General features: G+C 42.1%; 1 protein-coding gene across 2 annotated transcripts; it reads left to right on the forward strand.

Moving 5' to 3' along the window:
• The first annotated feature begins 2997 nt into the window (after nt 1–2997).
• Nucleotides 2998–13610, forward strand: LOC140270222 (glycogenin-1-like). Of its 2 annotated transcripts, none has more exons than XM_072365333.1 (7): nt 2998–3139; nt 6109–6247; nt 6334–6508; nt 6664–6826; nt 8321–8447; nt 9428–9659; nt 11885–13610. In XM_072365333.1, exons 1-7 carry the CDS (start codon nt 2998–3000, stop codon nt 12062–12064), a joined length of 1158 nt encoding a protein of 385 aa, XP_072221434.1. In that variant the 3' UTR covers nt 12065–13610. The 2 variants fall into 2 exon arrangements, with proteins under 2 accessions (XP_072221434.1, XP_072221435.1); XM_072365334.1 differs by having other exon boundaries at nt 3002–3139; nt 6112–6247.
• Nucleotides 13611–13647: the final 37 nt, after the last annotated feature.

Genomic DNA, 13647 nt, shown 5'->3' on the forward strand with positions numbered 1-13647 from the left:
ATGGTCCTCCCCCTTTGTAGCCTCAAAGACAGAGTGTCTATTTTTTAAATTCATATGCTGTCTATTGTCATATCTCCCAGACAAAGCTGTTTCTTTGCCCAGAGACCTTAAAGACTAAATGTAAAATGTAAAACTGCTACCAAGAGACGGATAGTGTGGCATAGCATAAAGACTGGAAGCAGAGGCAAAAGGAAGAGTCTCAATAACCCTCATGGTCTGTTTTAATTTGATTTAACTTGAGCATTTAAATGGCAGAGTCTCTAAGCAAATGCACACAGACTATCAAGTGCAGCCAAGGCTGTGAGGCTCAGATGATCATGATCATCAGATCATCAGTTTTGAGGGTAGTGCATCTATCTAAAACTACTGCTGACAACATGACTGTTACAGTGTGTAAAACTTGCAAAAGCTGAAAAAATTTTTTTTTTTACAAAGTTCAAAGCATTTTCCGTCTTGCTTCTTATATATCGAGGGCTTATGTTTTCAAAAGGACCATTCTCACAAATTGCACGTCTGTGAAATATGTTTAAAGCATGAGTTTGCTTGCACAGCTTTCATCACTGCCACACAATGCGCTGTAACCTAAGACACGGGACCAGCTTCACAGCTTGGATTAAGCTGCTCCACCACACAAGAGTACTGCCACTTTACCGGTGCTTTTTCCCCCCCAAATTCTAACTTAACTTTGCTGATGTATGCACTACTCACTTGCTTGTTAATCCTAAGAGGATCTGTCATATTTATGTGACATTCGACCTGTTTATGTGAGTCAGAAAACTTGAGGGTAAAAATGTTTTTTTTTTTTGCAGCCTATTAGTTAATTGCACATTTACACAGAAAACCCTACCTGTGTCAATTCAAATGCACATCAGAATTAAAATATATGACTGACAAAAGTAAGAAGCTTACTTTCAGTCCTAGGCAGTCTGAAGGGCTAACAGTCCAAAGCAGGGTCAGTCCAGTGGAGAAAATCAGCTTGCTGAGGACTAGTTTTGGGCCCCTTTCTTCCTTCTGCTCCTTTACAAGTTTCTTTTTTGGTATCGACACTTTTTCTTCTGTCCCTTTCTTTTCCTAGTGTCCCCCTTCTGCTTTCTGTTTACCTGTCATCCTATCCCTTCACCTCTGGTGATGCTCAAAACCACATTCGGTTTCATAATCAGCTGAAGACGAGGTACAAGCCTGAGAAAAATGCTTCTGTCTTGACTTAAAGAAACATCATAGAAAATGTATTAATTCGAAAGTCATCTCTAAATTTGAACTCAAACTGTTTCCTCTCAGTTAATTTCTTCCTTTGACACCTGATCAGCCCAGTCTCCCTCCATGACCCTGAGGCGATCTCCAGTTACTCTCTCTTCCTCACTGCTGGTCTCAGGCAAGCATCCCTCTTTCAGCGTGCTGATGGACAGGCTGTTCTAGCTGTGAACCCTGAACCAGGATCAGTTCTTAGTCACTGAGACTTTCTCATCAACATTTTGCATTATTCATGGAACCCACAAGCACATGTGCAAAAATATATACATTACACTTAAAAGTGCAACGAATGCATTCATCCTAACAGTGTGCATTTACATACAGGGCCTGGAGAATGAAATTACATCCACTATTTTCACAGATTTTGGGAACGTAGGGCTTTAAAACATTTTTGCATCTTTTACAGTTTTACATCTGATCATATGTTTACTTCAGCCACTGACCACATTTCATCAGAACTGGCAGATTAAAGTATATGCTGGCTGGTAGTCATTCCAATCATCATGTAGTTTTATAAGTACGCATTGCAATAAAACAGATTAGAATCAAATGTTTTCTGTTAACCTTCTTTAGTAATTGTAGCTGGATAATACCACAGATTCCAACCTTACACCTCCTTCGTGTTCTTAGTTTGAGCCGACTTAATTCAGCTGTAATGTGGACACATGACCACTCTGAGGCAGTGCTGACTCAGTCTTACATCAAACCATTAGCTGCTTAGCTGGAAAAGTACCCAAGTACACACTTTTAACGCAATATCCAGACTCTCATTCACCATAAACTACACAGTAAGTTCACCAGTGGGGTAAATTGTGTCACTGTAATGGAACATTTTATATAGCCTTATGCTTGTGTTTCATCATGCTTAAATCACTTGTAAGACTTGATCTTCTTTCCCAGGTACCAAATGCACAAGATGCTGTGAAACCTGGTCTCCTTTTCCCAGGCATAAGATGTTTCCAATCAAACATTTCTGTATTTCATTGTTCATTTTGTTTTGCGAACTCCACAAGGCCGTCCGGCTCATCAAGAGAAAAGAAGAATAGTCAACCAGTCAAACAGGAGTGTTAAACCTGTTTAAACTTCAGATTTCATCTCTGGAAATGTATGGAAATCAGTCCAAATAGATCCAGTTAGACTCCTCAAATACCAGGGGGGTTGCTACAGCCCATGTCAAAGCTTGCTTATGAAATAGCCAGTATGACACAAGCAGTGACCTGGGTTAGGCCCAGATCATGACCTTTGGGTCAAGTCAGGCCCATAACTGCATCATAAAGGTCAACATTTTTGCCACAAATGTGCACTCTCTTTTCTCTAACTATATGATTTTAGAACACTAGCAATACACACAAAAACAATGATGATAATTGTCTTGAAATCAACAAGCGAAGTATGACTTTAAAGTTCATTAGCTTATATTGTATCACCTCTGAAGTTGTGATCAGTTAAACGTAGCCCCGACTTTAAAAGCGACCAAAGTGTTGTTTCTTTATAATTAATACTATTTCTGCGTAGAACAATGGTAACGGTTCTGTACTTTTACTTTGTCTCAATAAATACTTGATTGCATCCTTTTGACCAAACAGATTGCGACAATTCTTCCTCCACTGGTCTCTGGTCTTTCGTGTCTCCTGCATAAAACTGAACGTTTTGTGAAATATGTATTTGTTACTTTAATCACAACGAATAAAGTTTGATACCGAGAGACACCACGACCGCAGGGGGCGTGTCGCTGTCAGTGGTCACATGACCCGGAAAATGTGGGCTTTAATTCCTGTGTTGGACTGCTCCCAGCTGCTGCGTCTCTGCCCTTCGCAGTGCAAACCGTCCAGCTGCCCCATCTCGACCCCCGACCCTCGGGTGGACTCGCCTCAGCGCATCATGTCGGGTAAGACCCAAAGAAGCTCAGTCGACTCTTGCGGCCGCCGCAATGACACCGGAACACGGCCTCTCCGGACCGGACCAGAGCTGCGCGAACGGTCTCTGTCACCCCCGAAATATCGCGAATTTATTCAGCGCCGCCGAGAGCACCTGCCGCAGCGCTCGGTCCGCATAGACTAAGCGAGTAGGTTCGCTCGATAATGCGCTTACTTCACGGGGTCGTTTAGGCAGGTTGTGGTGTTTGATGCCATGAGCCGCTGCAGCGGTTTGAACCGAAGCAAGGCTGGCGACAATCAAATGCAGCAAATCCGGTCTCAAATTTAGAAATAAAATGTCCAATACAGCCAGTCAACCAATTAACAAGGCGCTTGAAAAAAAACAAAAAAACTTATATATATATATATATGTATTAGTTCTTTACGGATAGAGGATGACAGCATGGGGTGGTTTACAATTCAATGATAAGTTTTCCAAAGTCTCACACGAGTTCAGTTTTCAGTCTAACTCCTACCCACATGGCAGACCAATTTGCTGTTGATCTGAGCTACTTTAGACACTTTTGGTTCAGGTATGACGCTGACAGGTGTTGAACGGCTCCTCCGCGGCCTGCAGGTCATCAGTTGGGCCTAACTTGGGTCATGACATGTGCAATACTGGCCTGATGCGGCCCAAATGTTCTCAGCCAGCTTTGACGTGGGTTACAATAAGTGAGGGCTAGGCAAAGGTCAAAGACCTAAAAGGGAAAAGAAGAAGAAGCACATTTAGCCACATTGTTTTTGGTGGATCTGTATGGTTGAGTCCAGGCAGCAACACTCACTGAGTCTACATCATCATTAAAGGCCAAATGTGTGCTGGCAACAGGAAGTGGCTCAGATTGCCAACTGATGATCGGCAGAGAGGCTGAAAATCACCTGCAATAACTGGTTTCATAGTTGCTGCCAAGTACAGACACGAGTTAAAGCCAGGAAACAAATGACAAACTATTCTTGCACGGTGACGCTTGCATTACAGCTTCGCTTGAGGCGCTTTTGTGTGGTTTGAAGGTTTTATTTCTCAGACGTCTGTTTACACAACTAAGTGCCCAAGGCGTTGACGTGGCCTCCAAACTTTATAAATCGGTCGGATTCAGGCAACGAGAGGATGGGCCTGGAAACGCAACAAAGCCATAAAAAGGGTCGGATCAATGGTCCTGGTGCCAGACACCATGGGACACCCTCACATGTCCATGCCCTCGGGGGGCCAGAGCTGTTTTGGCAGCAGAAGTACCTTCATATTAGGCAGGTGCTTTGCTTGTTGTGGCTGATTGGACGTTTCTAAGTGTACAATTGTCAGTGCAAAGTTAAAAAAAAAAAAAAAAAAACTAGTGGTGAACATATTTACTGACTAATCTGACCAGAGAAATTTAATATGTATTGATACTGGTCATTCGTGAGCCTTTTTCACTGTTTTTTTTTGACTGCATTGTGCACGTGGTTTCATCAAAAAGCCAAAAAGGTGAGTAAAGCTATGAAAAGATTGCTAGCTGCTGACATAGTACTTTTACAAGGGCAGTGGGGGGAAAAAAACCTGTAAGATCAGTTTGACCTTGATGGCCCCTCAGAGCACCTATGTTATGAAACTAACATCTTTGGGGGGAAAAACAAACTGAAGTCAGGGCTGAAAATGTATCAATCGTGCTGTTTGTTTGAATGATTCGTGGCTTTTCCCCAACAAATGAAATCACTTTTTAATAATTCATCCATGCTTTTATTTTCAGAGAAGACCTATTAACTTCCTAGGTAATGTGTTTGTTTTAAGAACTTGACAAAGTCATTTCATAGTGTGGACGTGCCACTTTGCATGGCCTCCTATTTTAGTTTTTCTTTTTTGTTCTCAGCACTATAAAAGGCCTCTAGAGTTTAGTCATTTAGTGTTTGACAGCGGTGCTAAAGCTACAGTTTAGATGTTCAAAGCATGTGGGTAAAAGTGTAGTTTTATGCATTTTATGTTATAAAACTGGTGCATAGATAAAGGTTTTTAAATTCAATGTACATGACTCACACATTTTTTTTATTGTATATTATCTCTCTTTAGGATATGTTAAGATGACACACATTTATTTTAAACGCTCATACCAGAGCGTATTTGTCTCATCTCCACTTGGAGGTGCGTGGGGGGATGGGGCTTTTGTAGCCATGGATACAACTGTGGGAACTCAGCACATGCTTCGTACCCTGCTTTGTCGGCAAATGGGGTCTTACTCTTGCACTCTGGCCTTTTGATAGTCGATTTATAGTTCCTTGAATCAGACCCTAGCAACCGCGCGACACTATGACACGGATCGGGTTTCCCAGAAGCCCCCAACAACTGAAGCGTTGAGCTTGATGAACGCCCCCTTTGTTGGCTTGATGCCTGCTTTGGTGTCACAACAACATTACTCGCTCTCTGCTGTGTTTTATATGTGCAGCGTGAGCCCATCTGACACTGAGTTTTACTCAATAGCTCTACAAGAGAGTCATGGGGGTTTACCTATCTGGTGTGTATTTGATTATCTTAAACTCCGGCATGATTAATAGGTAATCCGTTACTTTAGCAGGCCAACGAAAGCAACAAGCAGAAGCACTTTTAGAAAATGAGCCATCATTAGCCACCATGACTAGTTCTTGCTTGCTGTTATGGTGAAATGACAAAGCTGTGTTGTATCTCAGTTTTTAAAGGGAGCATAGAATTTAAAAGATCCGTTTGGCTACTGCTCTGTATGTTTGCCATCTGATCGCTTTAGTATAAAAATCCAAAATGCCATGATTAAATATGACGCATCCCTATTTAAAGCTATGAAGTGACTTTAAAGAGCAGGTAAATTTATTTATTTATCGTTTTTTTGTGCCTGGGACTGAAACAGTTTGACAAACGAGACATGAAATCATGAAATTTATGGTAATGCATGCTTGTCATGTGGCTAATGTGTGTTTTTGTTGTTTTTTTTTTTTTTCCAAGCAGACCAAGCTTTTGTAACTCTGGCCACAAATGACAGCTATGCCAAAGGAGCGATGGTCCTCGGCCAGTCGCTGCGAAACCACAACACAACCAAGAAACTGGTGGTACTCATAGGACCTCATGTTGCAGAGCCTTGCAGGTAACTCGCAACTCTTTAGCCTTTGAAAGCACAATTCACCGTGTCCAGCATTTACGCGAATACAAGTCCTGCTTTCTGTGTTGTAGAGAGACACTCCGCTCCCTTTTCGATGAGGTACGTGTGGTGCATTTGATGGATTCAGGAGATTCGGCTCATCTCGCCTTGATGAAGAGGCCCGACTTGGGTGTGACTTTCACCAAACTGCACTGCTGGACGCTCACACAATACAGCAAGTGTGTGTTCATGGATGCAGACACACTGGTGAGACTGATCATGGACAATGACCCACACTGTGCAGAATGAAGAGTGTCATATTTTCTGCCTCAGACTGCTGTATTTTTTTTACACAGATCATTCTAAATAAATCTGAGGAAGTAAGTAGCATCTATTTATTTAATTTTTTTTTATGTATCCAGGTGCTGTCCAACATAGACGAACTCTTTGAGAGGGAGGAGCTGTCTGCAGCTCCAGATCCCGGTTGGCCAGATTGTTTCAACTCTGGCGTGTTTGTCTTCAGACCGTCCAATGAGACGCACGAAAAGCTGCTGACGTTCTGTAGCGAAAATGGCAGCTTTGACGGTGAGTGTTGGGAGACGGATCAAACCCAGCAGTTATTTATAAGAATTAACACACAGATCATACAAAAACCAGCAATGTTCTTTAGAACTTTAATATTTGTCTCATTTAATGTAATTCCCACGAAACTGAATAATACTTGCATGTTGTCTTGCTGCTTATTGGTTTTTAAGAATAATGAAAATTCAAATTTGTTTAGTGTCATTTACATCAATCTAAATCAATCTAAAGTTGGCATACTTCTGAACACGCTCTCCTGTTGTAATGAAAACACGAAGCTTCCTGGTGAAACTTATTCGGTACCAATCAAAAGTTTAGGAGCACTGTTTTATGACTATTTTGTTTACACGCTTGAAATTAACTGAATAAGTTCAAGTTGAATCTTTTGACTGTTGTTGTCTTTACTGTTGCTTTCCTACATCCATAAAAAATCGGTGTGGAAATTAGGTTTTTGTATGTAGTTGTTTCTCCATAACTGACATTTATTAAAAAAACAAACAAAAAAAAACCAGATTCTCTGCAGCCAACTTTTACTTTGTAAAAGTTACGTGTGTGCATATTTCTGCCTGTGTGTGTGTGTGTGTGCGCGCACAGTTTTATGGTCTGTATTTTGTGGCAAATTCTGGTCACGAGACATGTTCCATTGTCGTTGCAAATGTCTCTCGTTGTCAAACGGATCACAAACTGCAAACTCAAAACTGGAAGCCATTTCTGGACTAGAGCTCACGAGTGAAAGGCTGCTCGAACACAGCTGTGTGTGACTTTGCATCACCTCAGTCAGCCCGATTCAGCTACCGCAAATAAAACGATCTACCCCATGTGGTCCTTGATTATACAAACTGGCATACATGCGTTTTGTAGCAGGCATTTTGTGGGAACATTAGAGGAAGTAAAGCTTGCCTCGCTTCACTATGGTTACAGAAACTTAACAGGACTGCCTCTCTGCTCCTAAAGTAGAGCGGTACAGGTTGCAAAATATATGATTACAATCTGCTTCTGTTTAAAAGCTCTCGCTGTGATTGGGTGGTGTAAACATGAGCCATAACTACATAGATATATAATATTCCACTTCAAGGTCACGCGTTCGACATTTGTGATGTGTTGACTGATCTCTTTACACGGAGTTCTGTTTCACTTCATGTTATGTACTTTTTGAAGCATCCTCGCACACATGTGGTGTCATCGCTTCTTCTCAGCTTCTATTTTTACATGTCAGAAAGGACAGTCTTGCGGGAATGTACTGAATGTCTTTGATATGTCGATCATTCGTGTGCGGCCTGTTATGTGGTGTGTATAGACTGTATGTCAACACTGACGGGGGAGCAGTTGCATCAGGGAGGTGTTGCTGAAAAGGAAGGAGAAGAATGATTTTAACAAAGCCAATAAGATAATTTGATGAATGAGCTTGTTTCGGTTCTGTCACGAATGCATATTCGTGTATTTCAAGGTGTTAAATTGTTTTTTGTAAAGCTAAATTGTGTCTGTGTGTTTCTACAGGTGGAGATCAGGGGGTTCTCAACAGTTTCTTTAACACCTGGGCAACGGCAGATATTTCCAAGCACCTTCCCTTTATCTACAACCTCAGCAGTATCGCCATCTACTCTTACCTGCCAGCTTTCAAACAGTCAGTACACACACATCCGGTCTTTATTCCCTTTGTCGTATTCAGCTGTTTCTGTAGCTTTCCGTGTGACACGTGCGTTGGTTTGGAGCCTTAAGCCAGTCTAAGGTCAGTTCAAAGGTTGTGTGTCTTTGACTGGGAGCTGTTCATTTACAAGACTGAGGAGAACAAACTTCGCCACAGTTTTCTTTTTTGTTTTTATAAATCCGCACTCAATGTGTCTTTTTGAGAAGTTTGTTTCAGTATTAAAGTATGAACGGAAACTAATAATTAAGGTGCTGAGTGATGCAAGTGGTTAATGTTCAGGTAACTTGTCTTGTAGTGGTAAATTTAACTGCCGATCTTTTATACTCAAACTGTAAGTCCTACATGTATCCAGACCATTGATTTTGTTTATATAGTTTGTATGAGTTACATTACTGTATTCTTGCTATCAGTTTAAAAAAAATAAAATAAAATCTGTGTGTAAAGCTCTGCTTTCAGGGGTGGCAGCACCCCATTTTCACTAATGACTGCTGCTTGCAGGCAAAATGGGAAGTTTACGTCACAGGACTTTCACCCAGCTGTTTTGGGTTTGAGACATTTTGTGGAAGTATTGATTTTCCACTCCCAGTTTGATCATATTGTATACTTTTATTTTCACCCTGTTTTAGATTTGTGCAACAAAGCTACTGGGTTAGGATTATGAAAAGATGTTGGTTTTTAAAATGCACCCTTTTATAATGTTAACGGTGCCTTTTCTTGGTAACCGTTGTGCATCCACTTGTTCGAACGACAGGCAGACGTCACAACGTTTCAGATGGTAGTTAATTAAGTTAAGTAGCCGCTTACACGAATGACAAAATCCTGTTAATTATTCTTCGAAGGAAGACGGTGTTCATAAATCACTAAATTGCCCAGTCAGTTATGGTACATAACCCACGGGTTCTCTTTGCCATCCTGCCCTCAACTTGTTCTTTTTTTGTGTTTTTTTTCTTTTGCAGGTACGGCCACGATGCAAAGGTGGTGCACTTCCTTGGGAAAGTGAAGCCATGGAACTACTCCTACGATGCTCAGAGAGGTGAGGTCAGAGGTCATTCTCTGATGCCTGACCAGCTGCACCCCGACTACCTGCTCATGTGGTGGCAGCTGTACGCCAAATCTGTGCTGCCTTTACTGCAGAAGGCCTTCGGGGACTCTCCCTTCAACAGTGGCTTCGTAGACCCGAGCAGTGATGTAGGTGATCATTTGTGGTGTTGGATTGTGTGTGTGTGTGTGTGTGTGTAGGGGGTGGGGAAGAGGAGTGCCGGGGGTGGGGTGGATACGCTAGACATGAAAAATTTACGAGGACTGCTGTGAAGGTGTTTATCTGTTGTTGCATGTTGCATAATCGTTACGTCCCAACTGTGTCGAAATAACCTAATTGCCTGGTGCCTCTCCATCTCTTTCGTATTTTAAGCCTGCAATCTGTCACGGTGTGTGGTTACCAGTAGGGGAAAGTACCGCACTGAAGCCCCAAAGTTGTTTTCCAGCTCTTGGAAGAAAGGGGAAATAAATCAATAAAACAGCGGCAGTTATCGGACTAACAAGTAAAAGTTGATTCGTTCCACATTCCTCGGCACCAGTCGACTTGCCAAAAGTCGAGTTTGCTGCTGCTGGTTTTGTCGTCCCTCTCAGCAGTGTCATCACTGGATGAATAATTCCCTGTCATCAGGGAACCATGCAGGACTTCAGCATCGCTGCAGCCCCTCAGAGCAGCAGGAAGTTTCCATGCAGTCTGTGGCAACTTCACTGTAGTGAAATAGTTCTTAGTCACATGACAGATGGCTGTCAAAACCCACAGCTTTTTCTAGCAGCTGTGTTGTGTCACACTTACAAGTTTAGACAAGCAAGCACGAGAAGAAAGCATCTTCTTTTTTCCATTGGCTCAGTATAATCTATGTTCTGTTTATTTTTATCTATCTATTTTTTTTTTTTTTGTAACTGTCAATTCAATGTAACTTTCAAGTAGCGTGGGGATAAACTCAACTGATATGTGGCAATATGCAACAATTACTTAACAGAATTCTTGATGCAGCGACATTAAAGATGATACTATTAAGCAATCTGTCTTGGAATGAGAGGAATTAACTTATCAGGCAATGTATCTGGCACAGTAACGCTAATCTCAACAAAACCGAGTTGCCGAGCTGAGTGTAGCCTCGAAGTTCATCTTAGGAGAAATATTTAGCTTGCATGGGGAGTAGATGAGCTACTAAACGTGTGGAAATATGCTGCCAGAACAGCTCCTTGGCGTTAATTCTACAAGTCTGTTGGTCTTTTCTGGACAAATGGAACAACATTCTCACAAAATATATTTGCCTATTTAGTGCTTTGAGAGTTCCGTAGAAGACGTCTATCCTAAATCTCCAAATGTTTTCAATTTGGTTGATCGCTTGTGACTGTTGAGAGGTCACAGAATGTGATTCGTATAATTTTCCTACTCATTCGGCCCATCGGTAAACCCCTCATGCACCAATGGATGGGAGCATTGTTGACCTGAAAGAAACTGAATAGCGAGTTTTAATCGGGTGATCGTTTGCTCCCAGGTGGGAGATCGATGCTGCAAAATGTTTGGAAAGAGGCAGGTACTATTTGGAAAAAAAGCATGCTGATATAAAATAATTGAACATAACCATGGAACCAATCTAGTTTTAACAAATTGGATCAACAGGCGGAGCTAATCTTTCCTGTTGGGGGTAGAGAAAAAAATATCCCTTGAAATCATGGCCTTTCTGATTGAAAAGATATTTTTGAGGAAATACTGTCTGGGATAACCTTTACAGGGCTGCAGTTGTTGACTATCATCACAGATTAAACCCACCCTTAGCTGCCAGCTGCTGATTAAACCAAAACGACTTTCCTCTGGATTTTCCTGGGAAGCTCCGCAAAACGGGAAAATTGAACTCAAATTATTCTTCCATCTGAAGGGACAACTTAACCCAAACCATGTCAGCAAACTGCCCCCTACAACATAACAGAGCCACTGCATGCGTTCTCTGCAGGAATTAGTGCTTCGGTTTTTATCCCCCAATGGTGTCGGTCAAAACTTTGACTAGTATTTGAAGGTTTCAAACCTTGAGATATACTCACAAGAGCTTGATATTCTTATATCTCAACTAGTTGGCAGGAAAACCATCAAAGATTTATAGACTAGTGTGACTTTGATGCTTAACACCTACAGTGTGTGTGTGTATATATAGATTTTTTTGCACTTCTTCTTTGTCAGTTTGTTTGTATGTTAACAGTATCTGAGAATCATATCTGCTGTGAAAGTGTGCAAATCTGATATTTGGACCTTGACAGTTACTGTGAAATACCTGCACGTACTAAATGTGTTTTGAGGGAAGAGCACAGCAGGGAGGCTATTCCATCTGAGGGTTTCTTTTAAATGACACATTCATTCTCTCTCTTCAACACAGGATAAATTCCATGTGGACGTGAAAGAGCAGCCACAGGCTGCTGCTGCTGCTCCTCCTCCTCCCTCCCAGGGGATTTCATCAGAGGAGAGGAAGCAGCGCTGGGAAGCGGGCCAGATCGACTACTTGGGTGACGATTCCTTCGCCAACATCAAGCGAAAACTAGACTCCTTCCTAAAGTAGCGTGTTGCTCAGGGAGCGTGATGGACACCAGCTGAAGCTCTGTGAGGGTGGGGCGTGCGGTTCGCCGCCACTCAAACACAGGGGCTTGATGAGCAGGTGGCTCGACGAATGCCTGTGTAACTTTCACTCTCTGCATCCCGTTGCCGTGTTGCGAGTAAAAGTTTAACAATGTTCCCATGCACTCCACGATTCATTTACCCTGTTTGAAAGTTTGACATTTTGGGTTGTATTGTTGTCTCGCTAAGAGTTGGATGAGAAGAAAATGATTTGAGCCAATCCTAAAGCAATATATGAAGTGCTGAGGTCACAAATGGGTGCAGAAAACAGCTAGATTGGCTCCGTTCAAAGATGCCAAAGACTACATGCAAGCAGCTCTAAAACTCGCTTTCAAAGTGTTTGTCTAGTTTGAGCAATATGTACAAAACCCAGAGCTTATAAATGAGAATTCTGTTTTTAAACTTTAATATGTTGTGGCAGTGCGCAACAATCAATAGACGCATTAATTTGACACCGTGACACTGGGGAATAAACATTTATCCCTTGAGGTTTGTAAGAATGAAAGACTGAACTGTTCACATGCTGCTTCGTTGGTTTTTGGGTTAGTTGTGCCCTCTTCTCGTTAAACTTCCAGACAAGAATGCAACTTGGTGTAGCTGCTTCCAAAAATGTCTTGCTGTTCCTCTTCTTATGAATCTGATAGAAATGAAGTCCTCAGTCTCCCTAACCTGTGGAAAATTCAACAGAAACTGGCAGTGACTGCAATTATCCGTTACTAGATTATTTTCCGCGACTCCTAATCCGCAATAAATCCCCGTAAAACCCTCTCTAAACCACTTTAAAGCAGAAACGCAGCCACTTATTCCCTTCCCTCTCGCAGACCGTGCCGTCCTTTTCAGTCATTAACGCCGATCCCCCTTTAATGACTGTTTTCACCTCAGAGGAGTGCATAGAGCAGCACCCCCATCTGTGCCTCGGACACACACCGGCCCCCTGTGACTTCTGCTCTGTAACGTTTGGTGTTGTTTTATTTGCATGGCACAGTTAAACCGGGGGTCTTTGAAGTGCTTCCGCCCACATCTATAACTGATGTAGACTGTTTCGTGTGTCATTTTTTATAGGACTGAACACTAGTGTGCTCTCCAGACGTCCCGTCTGTCGTCTTGTACGCATGCCTCGCATGTACATCTCCACCCGACTTGTATCAGTATTTGTGCCATGACCCGTTTCATCACTTCCCTTCTGTATTGTAACCAGCTGCCTTATTGCCTGTTCACTGTTTACAAAACCTCACTTACTGTAACTGCTGCTGGTGACACATTTCTTTTCAGTCCCACCTTTCCTGTGGCCAACACCTCCTTGACTTTACTCCACCTGTGTGCTATTACATTACGCTCCTCTGTCCGTTAACCACACTCCCACAAGAGGCAGGTGAAGCCAAGAGAAGCCCATAAACAGATTTTAAATGTGGATGTGGATAATTGTAGTAACATTGTTTAATGCTCATCTGTCTCCCAGCTGTTAACTGTACATCCTCTTTAAGAATAAAGTTGTGGAAAAAACAAATACTCTCATTCTCTCGTGTT

Source organism: Leuresthes tenuis, unplaced genomic scaffold (genome assembly GCF_036924035.1).
Source record: "Leuresthes tenuis unplaced genomic scaffold, fLeuTen1.0.hap1 SCAF_15, whole genome shotgun sequence".
Taxonomy (NCBI): Eukaryota; Metazoa; Chordata; class Actinopteri; order Atheriniformes; family Atherinopsidae; genus Leuresthes; species Leuresthes tenuis.

Coding starts and splice junctions, on each gene's coding strand:
- LOC140270222 (XM_072365333.1), top strand. CDS start 2,998: ATGACCCGGAAAATGTGGGCTTTAATTCCTGTGTTGGACTGCTCCCAG. Junction 3,140..6,108: donor GCCTCAGCGCATCATGTCGG/GTAAGACCCAAA, acceptor TTTTTTTCCAAG/CAGACCAAGCTTTTGTAACT. Junction 9,660..11,884: donor TCGTAGACCCGAGCAGTGAT/GTAGGTGATCAT, acceptor TCTTCAACACAG/GATAAATTCCATGTGGACGT.